This window comes from Gymnoscopelus microlampas (assembly GCF_963454915.1).
Source record: "Gymnoscopelus microlampas genome assembly, chromosome: 7".
NCBI classification, from domain to species: domain Eukaryota; kingdom Metazoa; phylum Chordata; class Actinopteri; order Myctophiformes; family Myctophidae; genus Gymnoscopelus; species Gymnoscopelus microlampas.
This window is the reverse complement of record NC_139944.1, coordinates 37,730,541-37,749,315: the sequence shown is the minus strand read 5'-3', so window position 1 is coordinate 37,749,315 and position 18,775 is coordinate 37,730,541. Positions and strand designations below refer to the sequence as shown.

The window sequence follows — 18,775 nt, the reverse complement described above, 5'->3', positions numbered from 1 at the left end:
CTGTGACTTTGAAGATACTGTCCTCCACACCATGCGAGCTGACCAGACAAGCCAAAATATGGGACATCTCTGTCATCAACATCGATATGAACAGCCCCAAACCCCTCTTGGAATTGAGCAACACAGATATGAACAGCCCCAAACCCCTCTTGGAATTGAGCACTGAATTCAACTTTAGTCCAGGCCAACAAACTAGATCCACATCAGTGGCTGAGATTTCCTCCATACTGGGATCTGGAAGCTCCAATCCAAACAAATCTGCAGCACCAGGAGGAGAATCAAGTCTAAGCACTAATGGTTGAAACTTAGGCCCTATGCATGACATGCCCTTCACAGGTGTTCTATTTAAGCAGTAGCAGTCCCATTCCAGTGAGCCAACTGACTCTGTTGACGACAATGATACAACCAACCAATTAATATCATTGGTAACAGCTGTGAAGGAAGTAACATCAAGTCCAATTTCACATCAATTTGGCTGTCATGCATATGGATGGAACTTGATTGTGGTATACTAGACATGTTATTCTTCACCTAAAACCTTGGACATGGATATGTTATGCTTTACCTAAAACCTTTTTACAGTATCACTGCATCAAGCAATTGGCTTAGCCTCTGATCTGTTTTGGCAATGCCCACCCTGTAAGTTTAATAAAATATATTTTCTAAGATTTGGACTATGTTGTATGTAAATTCACTTTATTGGATAATGTATTGTACAGTAAATGCTTCACAAAATATAATATGGAGATATAAAATGCCACAAGACTATTGCATTTGTAACAATTAGAGTTTGTAGGTACAGACAAGTCTTTACAAAATGGTTGCAATGACAAAAGTTTCTGTGTAGAACCTTCAGAAATCCTGGTATTTGATGTACTCATGTCACAAAACAGGGGACCATTTTAATTATAGGGAGATCTACGTTCTCCAGCTTTCCACAACAATGTATATACATTACATTTTACACACTAGAATGGGAAAAGTGTGCCTCTGTGTCAATATCATGCTCCTGTAAGGAAAGGATAGTCAAATTAGTCATGCATTCAACATATTAAAACCTTTTTCTATTGTGGGTGGGTGAATATGGGCCAACTCACCTGATTGAGTTTCTTAAACTCCACCACCTGGAAGAAAATGTGCTCCAAAATGTGTTTGGCATCTCTCTGATCTTTGTCCAGCTTCCCAGTAACTCCCAAAATTTCACCACATTTCCGTACGTAAAACTCAAGATCGTCGTCAGAACCTGGGGAGGGGGGCATACAGAACAAATATGGAATAGGGGTGCTACTGCAGTTGGACTTCAAGATGTTCCAATATAATTAAAATATTTTACTTACATTTGTTGGTGAGCTGTGCTAAGCGCACTTTCTCTGAAGAGAATGTTTCATCCAGATCAAAAAGATCTAGCATAGGTGGAGGCAAATCCCTAAAGGCAGGTGGAAAGACCTGGGATAGAATACATCGAAAACATCCACTTACTACTTATTTCCATATCCGTGTCATTAGTAATCTTTGGCTGGTGTATTGTGCCGTTTTATTCTCTGCCTTGACTGTGTCTGAGTTCCAGATGTGTGATGGGTAGATGTTTAACTGAGTTGTCCTGGTTGCTGATGCGCCTGGTAATGTCAGCTCCCAGGATATAAGGAAAGCCGACAGCAGTCAACTTCTCTCTCCTTCCTGGTTCCAAACATGACCAGCTACAGTATATGTATTTTATGTTGAGTTTAAACTATAAGCAGTCATTAATGCTTTTCTCTTGTTTTGTGTCAGTGGTGTTGTGTATTCACACCTGCAATTTTATTTATTGTATGTTCTTAGGAAAGTTAGTTTGTATTGGGTTTAGCTTCTTCCTTTGTTTTGGCCATGTCCAACCTGACACCTGCAGTTTAATAATTTGCCATTGGACTGAATCTACTATGTTGGTCATCCTTGGGGCAAGGACACCATCCATTAAAAGATGTGAATCACTGGTTTCTTTCAAAACTGGCCTGAAAAATCATCTATCAGGAGTCCATAAGGGGGTGTAAATGCAAATTCCCATAGAAAGGAGTTGTCATTCACTGCTGCTGCCTTTTCTCCTTTGTACATATGGAGTTTTGTATTTGTTGATGGCATGTATTGTGTATTTTAATGCTGTTGATGAATTGTACATGGGACCACAATGTAAACAAGTCCCCAGGACTTGTGTGTTATCCGTTTAGCCTTAATGTCTGACTGTACCACATGCTGTTTACATTTCTGACTAAAGTTTTCAATCAATCAATCAAAAAGGGAAGAGGGGGAAAGAACACTTTAATGTTACATATAGGTTTCCCCAATACCAGGGCATAACACAAGCTAATGGAAACTACAGCCTTTCTCTTCCTGATAGGTTGCGCGCGCGCGCACACACACACACACACACACACACACACACACACACACACACACACACACACAGTAGATGATAGCAGCAGGTAGATTTGAAATAGCCACAGCCTGTATCAGGGTCACTCAGAGTACTGTCCTTTGGTGAACACATTAATGAGGACCAATATAGAGATATGGCTGAAAAAAGTGTTAGTCTATGCTTGGTAAATAAGTTATGCTAATACTGTAAGACAGAAAGTCAGAAGCTCCTATAGGATGGGTCAAATGCAGAGGATACATTCTGAGCATGTGTAAATATCCGTGGCAAAATATATCAGCACAACAAAAGTAGGGCAGGATGCCTGAAATGAAACTTACAGCAGGTTGCAGCTGTGGTAGAGGGGTCTCAAACTGTGGTGTGATCAGTTGGAGGGGTTCATGTTTTACATTAAGCTGTTTATAAGAGCTGTGGAACAAAACATTTGTCATCAGGAAAAGTACACCACATGGCAATGATGGACTGGATGTCATGTTCTCAAGTGTATCTTAGTTTCTAACCTGATTACTTGCGGCAAAGTGTTGTTTGACAATTTGAACACAGAATTATCAAAGAGAGAAGTGAAATCCCTTGGATTTTCATCACCCTCTTGCAAGCAAACTCGAAGTCGTTCCGACAAGCCCCCAGTATCTGGTAACATGTTGTAATCTGTGATCTAGGAGAAAAAAGGTCAGATCAACATGGATCAAAATACATTAAATATTTTAATTGTACCAATTTAAAAACCTCTTCACCTCTGGGTCCTCTGCATCAATCTGATTCAGTTGAATATTATCAGTCATGAGCCACTGGAAGACAACATCCTGAAATAAGAGAGGGATTGTCAGGTCAAAAACCACCACTCAAATGATTCCAAAACAATGGCAAGATATAGTTACTCAGTCAACTGCTCAAAGGGCCCTTTGGTCATCTTTTGTATTCACCATTATTTTATTGTTCTCCTCTTTGTCCAGGTATTGGTCGCTGAACATGTGACAGGAACCCAGCACTGCCAGTTTGCCACCCTCCTTCATAACAAAAGATGAGACACGTCTTTCAAATGACCCGACAAGAACATATTCACCATAAATATAAGATGGACAAGAGCAGGGAAAATGTATCATGCTTCTCACCTTGACCTCATAGAAGGCCAGGACAGGCCTGTTGAGTGGAAAACAGACTGAACCAGTTGAAAGAATAGCAACGGCAGGCTTCATTACACTCAGGGTGGCACCATATGGGTATACAAAAGAGAGAGCCCTGCATGAAGAAGAAGACATCATATTAAATGGCAATCCTTGAAGCAGCAGGGCCTCTATTGATGATTTACGAAGATTTACGAACGCAGCTGAGTCGGCTGAACCGGACTTCGCCACGTTCAGTGCGGCGACCTGCTCGCCCGAGCTCGCTTGGCGGTGCCTCTCGTGGCTCAAGTCCGCTTCAGACGTTGTGACATTTCTTTAATTGAAGAACAGTCGCCCCAAAACACGCCTAACGCCTAACTATTACTTCCTAACTACTTCCTAACTTAATGTTAGGGGCTGTAGTCTGTTCTCACCAAGCAGAGCGAGCGTTCCGCACCCGCGGTGTGAGTGTTCCGGGCGAGTGTTCCGCACCGGCGTGGTGACTCTGGTGAGTGGTCCGCCGTTTTCCGCTCAAGCGGGGCGACTGGACCGCCGCTGGGGGCGAGTGGTTGGCACAAAAACTGGGGCCGAGCGTGTTTTGGGGCGACCGTTCTGGTTACCGTCTGGTCTACTCTAGACTCGAGTATAAAACAGTACAAAAAGGGCAAAGTACTTACTGGGCATTATTCCCAACACTTTCATCTTCAATGATCCCTGTGACCACTTTGCCTGCAGCCCGGCTGATTTCTCTAAACAATGTGAAGAAGAATATGACCAAGATGAAATAGGTAACCTCACAGTCAGTGAAAAAACACACAAAACAAAACTAATCCGAATCAAACCTGACCTTGTGAAAGCATGCCCAACTAACCTGTTCAACACACCATTTGACACCAGTGCTTCTTTAGGATGGAAGTACTTGTAGTAAACGTTCCTCACAACAGCATCTATTGTATTTGTGGAGAGAAATTCAGTCATTACAACAAAAAAACTTAAATAACATAGAAATCACTCATAATTACATTATTGAATTGTGTGTTAGTAATAATATGAAATTGTTTCTTATGCACCATTGTTGACCATTATTCCAAACTCCTCCAGAAGAAAGTTGATATTAGTGTCATACTTCATTTCTCCTCCTTCACCAAGCATCACAAGGACATTCCCCCCTCCATCCAAGTACTGCTTCAGCACCTCCAGCTACAATACAATGGTAGATCAGTGTGAAATAGATTTGGTGGGAAATTAAAAGCAGCTACCAGCAGCTAATAATATTTTCTACTCCACTATGACAGGTGACAATGTGGATATTATATTGATGTTAAAATGCACGAAACCATTTGGCTGACAAAGAAGAAGAATCTAATAAGCTGTTAAAACTGGTTAAATAAAATTTAACTGAGCCTGTCAGTACCAATACATCACCTCTGATGCAGTGAACTTTTCTCTTGGACCAGCAGTTATCCACAACTTGACACCCCTCAGCTTCTCCAATGACAGCTCTTCCTTAATACTAAAGGAAATGAAAGGGGTTTACTACCAGTGGTGGAAAAAGTATTCACGTGTTTTATTCATGCAGAAATACTCTGTTACAAGTAAAAGTCCGGAATAAAAAATGTACTTGAGTAAAAGCACAAAAGTATTGGTATCAAAATGCACTCAAAGTACCAAAAGTAGAAAGTACTTATTATGCAGATTGTCCCATTTCACACGTTTTCAAATGTATAAATTGTATTAAAATGTTTTGAAAATAGCAGTTTTGTTTTGTACAAGCTCACAATGCATCACATCGCAATGCATTGTGAGCTTGCGGATCGGCTATTTTCAAATGGCCGAAATGTATATAGGGTTGAAGTGGTTGTATGTTTTGTAATGAGCAAAATCTACAAAGTGACTAAAGTTTTCAAATAATTGCAGTGGAGTAGAAGTAAAAGTACTGGAAATTGTAAATACTCCACTAAAGTAAAAAAAATACCTAAAAATTGTACTAGTACAGTACTTGAGTAAATGCACTTAGTTACTTTACACCACTGTTTACTACTTTACAAGGGTTTTTGACTAAATTGGACTGTAGCATTCACACCTCCGAAAAATGACCGAATTATGAAGTTCCAAGAAGACACTCTAAGACCAGATTGATAGATTAACATTGCTACTTCACATGCATGTTGCATACCTCTGGATCTTCCATTGCGCTCTTAACCTTTTCTGCAGGGACTTGTATCCGCTGTTAGCTGTGAATAACTCTCTTTTGGAAGCATTAATAACAACAGTGTTGTTACGCTGCTCCTTCTCCTTGTCCATTCTTCATTTGTTAAGTCTGGCCACTGTAACCTCAGTAACTGATAAAACGGTATCAGTTCAGAATCTAAAACAGAAATTTTAACAATTAGATCATGTCACTTTATTCAACACAGCATACCCATGGTCGGATTGTATAGCCTTGGAGCAAGACTATCATAGATGTATTTTTCATCGATTTTGACATTTCAGTACAAGTCATGACTCGAATAGCCTTGATCCAAGGCTAGGCTAGTAGTATCAGAAGTTTAGCTACATATGCTAACATTGTTATTATAGTCGGGCAAGAATGTTCTCATACTGAAATATTACTGTAAAGAAGAAAACTTTATTACCTAGTTAATTCAGGTTAAACAACACCAGAGATCAGGTCTGATTTCTTTCTTGCCATGACCGATCTAGCTCACGTACAACCTAAGGTTTCTGGTGCCAAACAACAAGCTAACTTCAAAGGACTGACGAGTACGGTGGCATTCGATCAGTTATTAGTTGTACTCGGTTTTATTGACTTCTATTAGAATCAAATAACTGACTGAAAATACTTAACCGTCATTAGAGAACTATGTTAATCAAGCATCTAATTCAGTGAGCTCGTGTTTTAAAGTTACCTTCCAATCTCTCTTGCAATGTTGTTGATAATGCATTATGGGAAAAACTAGTAACCATGGGCGCTAACGGCCTAGCAACCAACCACGACTAACCTCGCGTCACCAGGCTTGTTTTTTACCCACACGACTGACTGCAAAACATGGACGCATCATCTTCTGCGATGAAGACATAATAACACGCCTGTTATATGCATTTTATTATCAAAACTTTGCAGGAAAAAATATATCCACACATAATAATGTGCAGTATGTTGTCTAATAGTGACTGAATCACTTGGAGAATAAAAACTAATTAAAAAAACGATGTCTCCACTATTTAAATTTTTGTGTTGGGCATATACCATACTCAGTTGTTTGCAATGCATTTGCATTACTGACGTCTAATAATAAAATGAAATGTACTCCCATATAAATCAGGTGTCTGTAAGGTTACAAAATTGGATATTTTTCAATTCGAGTCTACCGCCATTTCATTTTCAACAATTTTAAAGTCATGACTTATTGAATAGTTTACTTCAATTTGGCAATCATGGCTGCTCCAAAATGAAAAAATAAAATTCTATAAGTCATCCAATACGGGGACCTGTTATTATTTTCTTTAAGACAAATATCCTCAACAGAAATCAGGGAAACAAATGTAGACTCTACTCTGTATTATAGTGTTTAACTTTTTGTTGCCTACAACCAGCGACAAGGGAAGCATCGCCAGTGCTCATTCCATCAATTTCATTTAGATAGAAAAATCCCACGATTTACTTACTTTTTCTAAATAGTGGGATTTTGGGTAGGGTAAGTAGCCCATTACGTATCCCACACCAAAAAGAAACAGCTCAAAACTTTGGTACAATGATTTGATCCATCTTATTTGTGTCTGGGGACAGGGGAGGGGAACAAAGACAGCCAGAAGGCAATGAATTTGTGTAGTTTTATTGAAACAAAACAGATGGTTTCAAAAACCCAAATTCAGCTTTGCAGAAGTCAATGGATTTCAACAAGGAAACATTAAAAAAAAACATTAACTTAAGACATGCATTGCATTGTGAATGTTCAGTCTCTTGCTTCTAAAACCTTCCATTTAAACATCTCAATTAAACATGTACAACACTTTCAAAAACAAAGCAGCTTTCAGTTTATCAGCTGCTGAATTGAGGAAAAGCATGGAAAACATTCCCAATTGCCCTAGCACATTGAGCATCAATTTACAGAATATTAATATGAATGCAAAATAATTTACAATGCTATTACAGAGGAAAATAGTTAAAAACCAAGCAATACCTTTTTCAAAAGTAATCGCTTGTTGATAAAATACAGAGACAATCTTCCAAACGGTTTATAGTATAAATCCTTTTAGATCTGTCAAAATCTAAAAGTACATCAGCCTATGTTAAATACGTCTAATGGTGGTGAACCGCCATTTATTCTTTACAAATCATTTACTTCAGTATGTCACAATAATGGTGGTCAGTCTTGAGATGCTGATCTGGACCTGGAGCGGGACTTTGAACACGAAGGGGAGCGAGAGGCAGACCGCCTGGCTGGGGATTTTGAGGGCCGGCGGTCCTCGCTGGGAGATGGAGACTTCGAGGCAGACTTGGCAAGCCTTTCGTGTCTGCTCTCTGAATGGGATGGAGAGTGGCTCTGAGACTTCTTACCAGCAGACTTCTCCTTGGACCGACTCCGGGACTCGCCCTCGGCCTTGGTTTTGGATTGGCTCTTGGAGCGTGACTTCCGGGTGTCAGAGCGAGAGCGTGACTTGTTACTCTTGGAGCGACTGCGGGACTTGTTACTCTTGGAGCGACTGCGGGACTTGTTACTCTTGGAGTGACTGCGGGACTTGCGAGACTTATCAAGGGACTTAGAGTGAGACTTTCTCCTTGATCTAGAGTGGGACCCGCGCTTGTTGCGGGATTGAGAGCTGCAAAAAAAGCAACAACAAAAGGCACATTTAATAAATATTCTTCAACATATACATTTTTTATCATATACTGTACAGTAAATTAAATGTTGTCAGTTAGTACCGGAGGTGCTAGATCCATATTCTACATTTAAGAGCATTTCTTGATACGAATTTCAATATTTTAATTATCACAATGTGAGAAATGACAGGTCTACAACTGCGTAGATAGGAGGTTTGAGATGTGGACATTCATTTTACTTAAAACACATACCGAGAATGAGACCTGGAGTGGGAGCTCCTGCTTCTTCTGCTCCTGCTGCGAGAGCGACGCCTGCTACGAGACCTGATGTGGCAAATATAGATGTCAAAACTCGCCATAAAAGATACAGGAAATACAATGGCAAATGAAGAAAGCCTCTTTCAAGACTCGCTTGTTTACCTGGACCTGCTTCCAGAATCAGAGCGACGGCGCCGAGGTTTGTCTTCCACCAGACGGATCTTCCTCCCATTGATGTCGGTGCCGTCCAGCTTTTCGATGGCTCGCTTCATGTCGGAACGGGATCGGAATTCGATGACTCCTTCATTGGTTCGTTCCTTGTGAGCGTCTGCGTAGGTTACCTCTCCAGCTTGGCGCATGAAATCCTGTAAATAACGATATATGTATATTATATTAAAATTATCACTTAAAGCAAGACATTTATTTTGACTGTTTTGTTCCTTATTCTACATACTGATATAATGCCGTATATGAGATGCTAAGCTGTCCGTTTTAAGACTAAGGTTCAGTACAATTTAAGCATTCAGCAAAGGGAAAATTTGCATGAACCCCAGTCAACCTACAAGTGGTTAAGCAATTAGTGCTAAAACAAAACCAAAACAAGGATAGCAGGAAGACATTACATCTACTGTAGCATCTGTCTAAATAACATAACAGTATTTCTGTTAGCTGGATTGTTGATTCAGTCAGTGAGGTGTCCCACTGCGCCATTACAGCAGCTGAGGGTGAGCATGAGTTTCTTGACAGTGCATTTGTCAGCTCTTACCTTGAGGTCCTGCCAGCTGCACCTGCTCGACAAGTTCTCCACAATGAGGCGGTATTCTGTGCGTACAGGGGGCCCGTACTTCTCCCTCCCAGTGCGGCTTCTGCTGCTGTAGCCACCACTACCTTTAAAGAACACACAGAGATCAAAAATGACAGTCGGCCCCATCTGTCTTGTCACAATTTCATATTGAACCTTGACACCTGTAGTTGAGCTGTGCCTTCAGTTTTAACTCATTAATAAGGCTACTGGCTACCAGTCAGTGCCAATAAAAACAATTTGGAGGCATGAGAGACAAATCGTGACGTTTCAAAACCCTTACAAGGCAAGAGATGGGGAGTTAATTTGGATAAGACATCACACCAGGGGATACCTTTATGCAAAAGTCCACCCTTATTTTATTTTTTTCAAATGTTATTCCTATGTGCATAGTCCAATTAATTTGTGAACATAAACTCTCACCCACAGCTAGAAACCAGAGAACCAACAACCAAACGTGACAGACACAAATAACATGATTATGAACATCAGATTTACTTTTGATTTTGAACAAATGTTTCCTATTCATTATCAAAAGCATCACTAGAGTTATATTTTATTTCCATCTTTGGGAGAGACTTGTTCATGTTTACAAATTTAGTCCAAAACGTCAAAAGTCACAGGAGTAATATATAGGGGGTAGATGTTCCCTTTCAGTCATCCTTACTGAGAAATGTGGTATTAGTTGTCCTGTAACACTATTTATTTTCATTTATTGAATTGAATAAATAGGACAACTACCAAAAATCCTTCTTTCATTCTTGTACTGGAGTACTGAGGGCCAGTCGATGCACATAAAGCGCAATTGGCTCCAAAAATATTTAAACAGTTGGAAACATTATGTTGGCTTCATCCTCCGCAACATGTCTTGCAACAGTAAAACCAACGGGATTCCTCACCATTACCCTGGTCTATTGGAAAAGGATGCCGTCATCATGGCTTCCGGTTATTTCAGCCAATGGTCAAAGGGTCAAAGGTCACACACACATTGTAAGGTGAAAGCCAAGGCCAAACGGGACAAGCAGTCATCTTAGCCAGTCATCTTTAGCCTCAATGGACTCGGACTCAGCCCGCAGTGGACTCTTTCAAATTGAAACATCAAGCACTTTGTTAAAGTCAAACTGGGAAAAAATACAGCTTCACATGTCTTATCCCTCGTTTTACAGCATTTAGAGCTTCATTGCTAAAATATAGGCATGATATTTGGATCAAAGGAGAACACATCTAGAACTGAACAATTCCAAATGTGATTCCACATGAAAATTGTATCGACTGTAACAGCCTTTACAGTATATCTCCAAAGCATACCTAATAACACTTACGCTAGGCTAAAGAAACAAATATTTAAAGAAGTAGAGCCCCAACCACAGAAAAATAAATAAAAACAAATTATGTGGAATATAGATCCTGCTATATGTAATTATTGTCTTGATAAGATATTTTACTGTGGGGCATCACTCGACATTAGATGACTACAATAAATGCCAGATGTAGTGACGCAGACTACGTCTGATATATTACATCATATAATTTAATAAATGACCAATAAATCGTGCCAATAAAGCTCGTCTGGTCCACAAGTAGGCCTACTACGCACAGAGTATATTGGCATTAAGACTAGCTCTAGCCCTTTTCTCTCCACATGGCATTTCAGGATTAAAAAAGAATCAAATTTTGACATGCTAGCAAACAAAAACATGACACAAAAGTCCACATCTCATCTGAAAAAAAACAAAAAATGAAACAGAAGCAGAGTACTGCAAAACATGCGACTTACTGCGTCCTCCTCCTCCTCCGTAACCATATCCATCCCGGTCTCTCCGTGGTCCCCGGGCATGTTCAATGATCACTCTCTCTCCACACAGCTCCTTCCCATTCAGTTCGTAAACGGCATCATCGGCATCACGGGTGTCCTCAAACTCTACAAATCCATATCTGCAGGGGAATCACAATTATTCATGTAGGTTGAAGGCATTGGTAAAGGAAACGTTATTCAACCATCATCTGGGTTTATTTCAGTATTATTTTGTGTTGTTACATGTTAGGGACAGGGATCTGATCTTCTGATTCATTTTAATTCTTGCCGACAACGACATGTATTTATATTGCATCATCATCATCATATGAATTGTTTATGTATGCCGTGTGTGCTGTCCCTCCCAAATAAACAATTATAATAAAGAGTGCTCTGATTTGAACGTCCTCCCCCAGAATTTTTTAACATAGTAGATGTAATTTCCTGTGTTCTGGTGAACCGTTTCTGGTTTGGGAGTTTGATACCAAATCACGGAGAAATCAAGGAGAAATTACAATCCAGGAGTCCAGAAGGTGATGTGGTCGAAATCAAGGAGACTCCTCCAGGATCCAGGAGGGTTGGCAGCCCTGTTAAGTTTTTGTGACGTTAAAGGTTTGGCACAACCCAGTCTGGGATCCCAGGTCCAAATAAATGGAAAAACAGCAACCCCAGCGTTTTTCATTTGCAAAGGTAAATGTAGCGCAGCTCTGAATCTGAGATTAGGCGCAACCTATCTCTGGTCCATAGCCAGAGGGAGTACTACTTAGCTACTCATCAAAACAAAGACTGTTTTAAGATGTTGAAAGCCTCATTTCCTTAGTGGGAAGTGGGAACACTCTGAGCCCCCAACCTCACGTCTAAAACATTGGTTCTCAAAGTGGAGTCCGAGGACCCCCAGGCCCAGGGGTACTTGAGGGGGTTCCAGGGGGTCCCCTGCTAAATGATGGACAGGGACCAAATGGACCCTTATGGGTCTGTAACTCTGAGAGTGTACAAATGGAACCATTTGGTTCCATTTGTACACTCTCAGAGTTAAATTAACATTGATTTTACAATATGAATTGGGGTCCCAGAGACACACATGCCATTAAATGGGGGTCTGTACCCTAATGCATGTCAAACTGGGGGTCCTTGAAATTAAAATGGTTGAAATCACTGCTAGAGAGCCGTAAAAAATCTTCTCTTATGGGGGTCCCTGGCTTATCTTTTCAAATGGGGGTCCGCGGTCTAAGTGTCTATTTGGGGGTCCTTGGCACGAAAACGTTTGAAAACCACTGGTCTTTGGACAGAAAATAAAATATTCCACTGGATGGAACAATGTTTTAGTTACTTTACTGCGCCCCCTACAGATTCTATGGTTTCAACATCCAACTCTGAATTGATGGCAAGCAACTCTGATTCACCCGAAGACAGTTAGCGATGTGTCCTTAATTTCTGCAGCTGCAGAGTGCAGACAGATAACTAAACCCATGGTAATGGTTCATTCACCATGAAATGGCGTGTCACATGATGTTGTTAGGTAGACGTTTCCCTCATAGATCAGGGGTCTTCAACGTTCAGGCCAAGGACCACCTAGCTGAGAGAGAGATGAAGCAGGGACCCCCTCTATATTGTATAAAAAATGTGTTTCAGATTTAACTTTTTTTTGTTTACTTACTTGGTCTGCTCTTTTTTCCCTCTACACCAAACACCTCTTTGCCAAAAAAAATAGCCTATCTACAAGCTCACACTTGTGAGCTTGTAGATCGGCTATTTTTTGGTTCAGGAAAAAAATCACAAAGATTTGGCAGACCCCCTGTAGTAACTCTAAGGACCCCCTAGGGGCCCCGGACCCCCTGTTGAAGACCCCTGTATAGATCTATGTAGTTTTCCATTATTTCCCTTACCAGTAAAAGGATGTAACCGTTAAAACAACACTGAACGACTTCACACAAGGACAGCTTATGCAATTAATTCACCAAGGAAAACAATAGCCAGTTAAAAAAACAAAACGCTCATTTGGTCGATAGGATGGGAAAGCCTCAGCCCAACAGGGCCTTGACCGTGGCCTGGCTAATGCTAAAGCTAACGTGCTTACCCATTTTTTAGGTCAATCTCCAGTAACTTGCCATATCCGCTGAAAAACCTCTGTAGGTCCTTTTCCCGGACGTGATAACTAAGCTTGCCGACATACACACGCGGCATGTCTAAGTATCTTATTAACTCAATCAAATCAAAATATATAAGTCAAAAGTCAACAGCTCTCTCTGCCAACTCGTGTTCAGCGTGCTGCCCAGTGTTGCCAGACTTTGTGAGAAACAAGCAACCGGGTCTATGAAAACAAGCCCAAAAGAAGCAACTAGGCTAGGGCACTGATCACTTTAAACAGACATTTGGAATGTTTTTGAAACATTCCAAATCAGTCCACAGACAAATACATTCTATTTGGGGGGGTTCCTTGACATGAAAATGTTTGAGAACCATTGGTTTAAATAACATTATGAAGGAAGCCCAAATAAGCAACTACACTTTAGAAACAAGCCCAAAAAACAGCAACCCGCAACTACCAATATTTACAAACAACTTTACAGAAAAACAAGCACTAAGTCGCTTATAATAAGCGGACATGGCAACACTGACTGCTTCCTCCTCTACCTGACAATATGGGTATTACCCCACCTACTGACCTGGAATGTGAACTACAACTATTACTAATTACCCCAAAAAATTAGCTGTCCTCTTATAAAAGACAGTGCTGCTAATGTGTTTTTATGAAAGACATCAATTTTTAAATAGGACTTGGAGGTGGTAGTATTGCCGGTGTTTTAACACTTTTGTCCAGAGTGACTTACAAAGTGCAAGATCACAGTAAATGGCATGAACCCTAGTCAACAAATGACAGGGTAAACGTAGTTGAAAGAAAAAATATTTAGTTCTACAAAGTAACTGGAATCCAAGGTAAACATTAAACCTAGTATCTGTCTAGACATCATGCTATCTAAATAAGCCTTCTTTTGAAACATTTGAATATATAAAACTTAAATTTGTTGCTTTTAAGACAATTATTCAGGTGACCACCCCATGTATAAAGGTGGATTATCCATCTGTGTGTTTTTGCTTCATTAAGACGATGGATGATGTAGACAGGAACACCAAGGGCAGCAAGGACGGATGAGATGCAACACATCTGTTCAGTTGTAATTGAACTTAGCAATGTAGTTGATGTACTAAATTAATTCAACAATGGACCAGTATAGAACTATTATTTTCTCCAACGTATTTATTGGTAGGATATAAATTATACAAACGTCATTTGTGTCATGAAAATAAAATCATACAATAAAATTCATTTACACTACATACAATTATTTACAGGTATAGCATTTCTGGGGATTTCTTTTACACTGACAGAATTTGTCAATCTGTCATTAAAATGACAATCAGATGATCAGAACACACACTGGAACACCCTTGAAATTAAATCCCTGGTCATTAATAAATACTCATTGGGTCCTCCAAAACATGTTAGCGTGTTAGTTTGTTTTAAATATACTTAAAAAATATATATATATTAAAAATATTGTATATATCAGTGAATCGATTAACCGCTTAACCGTTATTTTATACTTTGTCACATAACAGTGTCATGTTTATTTTGGAATGTTGCCTATAATGACATGCCCAAAATAGGGATAAATTATTAATTGATTATTGTATTAAATTAAAACAAAAAAGCCCCCTACTAGACAGACCTTTCTCCACACAAGGTTTAAAAGTTGTACGAGTGCAAGAGACAGTTAGGCATGAATCAACTATAAAGCAGCTGAAAAAGATAAATAACAATTTCACATGACTGTGTGAGACAGATCCAAATATTTCTATAGTTTACTCTGCTGTGTAACTTCTTTCACTCTCAGAACTCCCTCCTGGGCACAAGAAGCAGCCAGCACCCCATCTCGCCTCCATAGACGTCCCTGTACAAGTCCTCTGCTGCCACCTGCAAGATGCCAAATAAAAACTTCAACCTAAAGATATATAGATTATTTTACATGCATAAATAATAAGAAAAAGACTATGAGTCTAGAAGCCTCACTAGTACTGCTCCTTACACACAACCAGATATTTTGGCTAAAGGGTGGCATTTGAGGAAAAGCAAGGGGGGTACCAAAATCAGCAAGGTTCATTCTGCAATCTGCATATTAGATTATGAGATATCTTGAGTGCAAAGTTGCTATTTTGGCCTGAGGGTGGCACTAGAGAAGAGGTAATGGGGTCACTTAAATGTTTGGGGTTCATCCTCTAGGGAGCAAATTCCATCCAGATGTTTTGGAGATATCTTGTTTGGAATTAAAGTGTTAGACAACGTGACGGACAGACAGACTGACCGACATAGCCATCCTTACAATACTAGAGTCCTGGGATAAACACACTTGAAAGGAACTTAACAATACTGACCTGCCCAAGGACTTTCACACTCATACAACATCCACTCGTCTGCACGGAAAGTGCTGTGGAACCACATGGCATGGTCCAACGAGGCTGAGAAATTGGCCCTGTATTTTGGATAGGGCAGCAGTGCTGTGCCCAAAAATGAGTAGTCTGACACATAAGCAGCAACACAGCAATGAAGCTTCATGTTTCCTTCCCCTGCAAATGTAAATAAAAACATAATGAATGCTCAAATAAGAATTGGCCTAATAGGATACTATAGTAAATCACATATTCTTGTCACAGTGATTTGATGTGGGAACAATGACAACATCTTATAACTTATTTACCCACATAATAGTATCTTTGATTGTTCTTATAATATATTACTTACCTATATGTCCCCGTGCTCGCACCCAGAACAGTTTCTTTGGTTCCGAAACAACATGTCTGTAGAAGTCTGATGGGTTGACAGGCTTTATCTCAATGGGTACTTCATTAGCAAGCAGTTTGTTGAGTCCTAGTTTTGCATTCTCTGCTAGGTCTGGTTTACTGCAGAATTTAGACAGAAAAGCTCATCATTCACTGCATCACAGCAGTTCTAGACTTCATTAGATTTTAACATTGACAAAACTTAGTTGTTAATGTCAGGAACTGTTCCTTTGATGACAGTTCAATATGCTTGGCTGTATGGTCTCAGAAAACAGGGAGCAATAAGCAGTGGTGATAAGAGCTTAGGAAATGAAGAGTTCTGAAATAAGTAAGTAGTCAATGTGAATCAGCTTTAGTTTTGAATGTGGTACAAGTGAACCATGAAATAGACAAACTGGACAATTAACAGTTTTGTTCTTTTGTTTGATTTTCATTTGGATATTGTCCACTTGGCACCATGTCTGTCTGTCTGTCTGTCTGTCTGTCTGTCTGTCTGTCTGTCTGTCTGTCTGTCTGTCTGTCTGTCTGTCTGTCTGTCTGTCTGTCTGTCTGTCTGTCCACCCTGGCTGGAAGGCAGAGGGTCTCTATAATTTGCCTATTATGATGAGTGCCAATATACTGCACCTGAGATACATGTGAATAAGTTCCTCTACAGTCAGTAGCTCTTCAGGCTGAGGGACCTCAGGCATGGTAAATTGATGCTCCAAAGGACTAGGCTGCAGCATGTGAAAGGATGCCTGGCAAATCAATATAGGCTGTCCATGCTGGATGGCTTTCACTGAGCGCACAGAGAAACTGCGACCATCTCTTGTGCGATCCACCTGGTACAACACTGGAACCTTGGGATCCCCTGCAAAAAAGAAAGATATATATACAGAATATATTACAAAGCTTTAAGGACATAGCAACTGGGCCTTATGTTGATTATAGGTGTAAACTAACATTGATTATAGGTGTAAACAAACACAGGTAGACCATACTCTCAGTCTGTGCTGAGTGAGTCTAAAATCAACAAGAACCATAACTGTAAACACACTATGATAGATGGCCACCCCACCAATCAAACAAATTGATCTTACTGTAGAGCGGGAAGTACAGTATTTACACAAGAACAGTGTGTTTTGTCAGTGTATTTCAGCTTTGAAATTGACAATTCTAATGGAAGGACAGCTCAGTATGCTCAGCTCATTTATAGTTCAGTTGAAAGTATGTTATAACATTACTAATAATATAGTCTATATTATTATATACCACACTCCTTTGAGGTATTTGTCACTGTATTCATGTTCCTGAGGAACTACACCTAGCATAACCAGTGAAAGTCATGATACTGTAGCTGATGCCATGTAAAAAGTAAGATAAAATGTGAGCCCACAAAACATGAGTCTCCCATTGAACATCAGTGGAGCAGCTTCAATCAGTAAGTACATATGTCATCAGTTTTATTCACTCACTTCTTGACTTTTGTATACTTGGATATATGAGAATATGGGTAGGAGTCCTTTTTCATACTCGATTGAAACATTGGTAGATTCCCTCTTCCACACTCATCAAGCCAGAGCATGGTTATTTAGTACGGTCTAATTGGCTCATAGCACCCAAAGGAACTGTTCCTGTCACATACTTATTTAACAACCAACCTCTTAAACTCGGTTACACTCACCTGCTCTTACAAAGTAGCAGTGAAGAGAATGGGCATACAGATGATCAGAAACAGAGTTTGCAGCTGCTACAAGGGCCTGACCAACTATTTGGCCCCCAAATAAACGCTGAGTGAGGGGCACCCAATGGTGTATTCCTCTGGGGAAACAAACAAAGATATTAAGCAATAAAGCAATAGGAACAGTGTGTCACAAAGGTTATCTTGATTATTCACAGTTGCATGTAAAACAAACTGCCACTGAAACTCAAAATGTCAAATTGAAATGTGTTAAAAATGAGTAAGATAAATGCTTTTCCCATTCACAAATGTCAACAATCAGAAGTTTCTATTCAACTTTAGATTATCCAGACCAGTGGTTCTCAACATTTTCTGGCCGTGACCCCCCAAAATAATCATATTTGAACTGGGGATCCCCAACCTGATAGGAGTTGAGGACCCCGTGTTCAATTTTGTTGACTCAGTTCTACAGATAAATAGTGAAAATAGCAGATCTACAAGCTCACAACGCCTTGAGCTTGTAGATCGGCAATTTTCTAAATGTTTACCTCTTTCTAATATTAGTTGACAATTTGGCCAATGTTTGACCAGTTTTTATAGTATAGTTTGTTGATTACTTTTGATGCAGTAATGGTCAGTTCTTTTTTAGGTATTAAGTCCTTAAATTGTCACGTCACTGCCCCCCCCCCCCCCCCCCCACACACACACACACACACACACACACACACACACACACACACACACACACACACACACACACACACACACACACACACACACACCAATGCAATGCCGACCAACAGGTTGAGAAACACTGATCCAGACCACGTTAACAAACTTAGACAGGGGTGCAGTAGTAGATACTTAGCTATATTGTAGTTACCTGTATAGATCAATGTCGAGCTTTTCTAGGTTCAAAACACTAGTGACCAAGACGCTCCTAAGGTCCTGAGGTAATTCAGACCCGCTGTTTGCCATATCTTCATTTTCATCAGGTGATTTCACACTGAAAGGACTTTCTGATCCATTCTCTTCCGTGCTGTTCTCGGCCATGTTTGTTTGGGTTATGGAAAGAGAGAGGAGTTG

At 40.0% G+C, this 18,775-nt stretch overlaps 3 protein-coding genes across 4 annotated transcripts; all 3 read right to left on the bottom strand.

Moving 5' to 3' along the window:
• Positions 1 to 679: 679 nt before the first annotated feature.
• Positions 680 to 6,436, bottom strand: ift52 (intraflagellar transport 52 homolog (Chlamydomonas)). Of its 2 annotated transcripts, none has more exons than XM_084062408.1 (14): positions 6,420 to 6,436; positions 5,687 to 5,878; positions 4,936 to 5,023; positions 4,581 to 4,710; positions 4,382 to 4,457; positions 4,188 to 4,259; positions 3,520 to 3,646; positions 3,331 to 3,414; positions 3,142 to 3,210; positions 2,908 to 3,062; positions 2,728 to 2,815; positions 1,338 to 1,446; positions 1,098 to 1,243; positions 680 to 1,009 (listed from the first exon to the last, which is right to left on the bottom strand). In XM_084062408.1, exons 2-14 carry the CDS (start codon positions 5,812 to 5,814, stop codon positions 962 to 964), a joined length of 1,320 nt encoding a protein of 439 aa, XP_083918534.1. In that variant the 5' UTR covers positions 5,815 to 5,878; positions 6,420 to 6,436; the 3' UTR covers positions 680 to 961. The 2 variants fall into 2 exon arrangements, with proteins under 2 accessions (XP_083918534.1, XP_083918533.1); XM_084062407.1 differs by lacking the exon at positions 6,420 to 6,436 and adding an exon at positions 6,147 to 6,375.
• An 896-nt stretch (positions 6,437 to 7,332) lies between these two features.
• Positions 7,333 to 13,466, bottom strand: srsf6b (serine and arginine rich splicing factor 6b). The gene is made up of 6 exons (XM_084062233.1): positions 13,268 to 13,466; positions 11,173 to 11,330; positions 9,360 to 9,481; positions 8,756 to 8,958; positions 8,588 to 8,659; positions 7,333 to 8,334 (listed from the first exon to the last, which is right to left on the bottom strand). Exons 1-6 carry the CDS (start codon positions 13,372 to 13,374, stop codon positions 7,881 to 7,883), a joined length of 1,116 nt encoding a protein of 371 aa, XP_083918359.1. The 5' UTR covers positions 13,375 to 13,466; the 3' UTR covers positions 7,333 to 7,880.
• Positions 13,467 to 14,462: 996 nt separating this feature from the next.
• acot8 (acyl-CoA thioesterase 8) lies at positions 14,463 to 18,735 on the bottom strand. The gene is made up of 6 exons (XM_084062638.1): positions 18,573 to 18,735; positions 17,693 to 17,829; positions 16,654 to 16,879; positions 15,992 to 16,149; positions 15,625 to 15,816; positions 14,463 to 15,166 (listed from the first exon to the last, which is right to left on the bottom strand). The coding sequence occupies exons 1-6, from the start codon at positions 18,665 to 18,667 to the stop codon at positions 15,048 to 15,050; spliced, it is 927 nt and encodes a 308-aa protein (XP_083918764.1). The 5' UTR covers positions 18,668 to 18,735; the 3' UTR covers positions 14,463 to 15,047.
• Positions 18,736 to 18,775: the final 40 nt, after the last annotated feature.

Bases quoted from the DNA above. Each gene is read 5' to 3' on its own strand.
- srsf6b (XM_084062233.1), bottom strand. From the start codon at position 13,374: ATGCCGCGTGTGTATGTCGGCAAGCTTAGTTATCACGTCCGGGAAAAG. The intron at 11,331-13,267 runs GTAAGCACGTTA...ATTCCCCTGCAG, and splicing joins GAGATTGACCTAAAAAATGG to ATATGGATTTGTAGAGTTTG. The intron at 8,959-9,359 runs GTAAGAGCTGAC...CGTTATTTACAG, and splicing joins GCAGCTGGCAGGACCTCAAG to GATTTCATGCGCCAAGCTGG.
- ift52 (XM_084062408.1), bottom strand. From the start codon at position 5,814: ATGGACAAGGAGAAGGAGCAGCGTAACAACACTGTTGTTATTAATGCT. The intron at 3,415-3,519 runs GTGAGAAGCATG...TTTGTTATGAAG, and splicing joins TGGCCTTCTATGAGGTCAAG to GAGGGTGGCAAACTGGCAGT. The intron at 1,447-2,727 runs GTAAGTTTCATT...ATTCTATCCCAG, and splicing joins TACCACAGCTGCAACCTGCT to GTCTTTCCACCTGCCTTTAG.
- acot8 (XM_084062638.1), bottom strand. From the start codon at position 18,667: ATGGCAAACAGCGGGTCTGAATTACCTCAGGACCTTAGGAGCGTCTTG. The intron at 16,880-17,692 runs GTGAGTGTAACC...TCTTTTTTGCAG, and splicing joins CTGCTACTTTGTAAGAGCAG to GGGATCCCAAGGTTCCAGTG. The intron at 16,150-16,653 runs GTGCAGTATATT...TAAATTCTGCAG, and splicing joins CTTATTCACATGTATCTCAG to TAAACCAGACCTAGCAGAGA.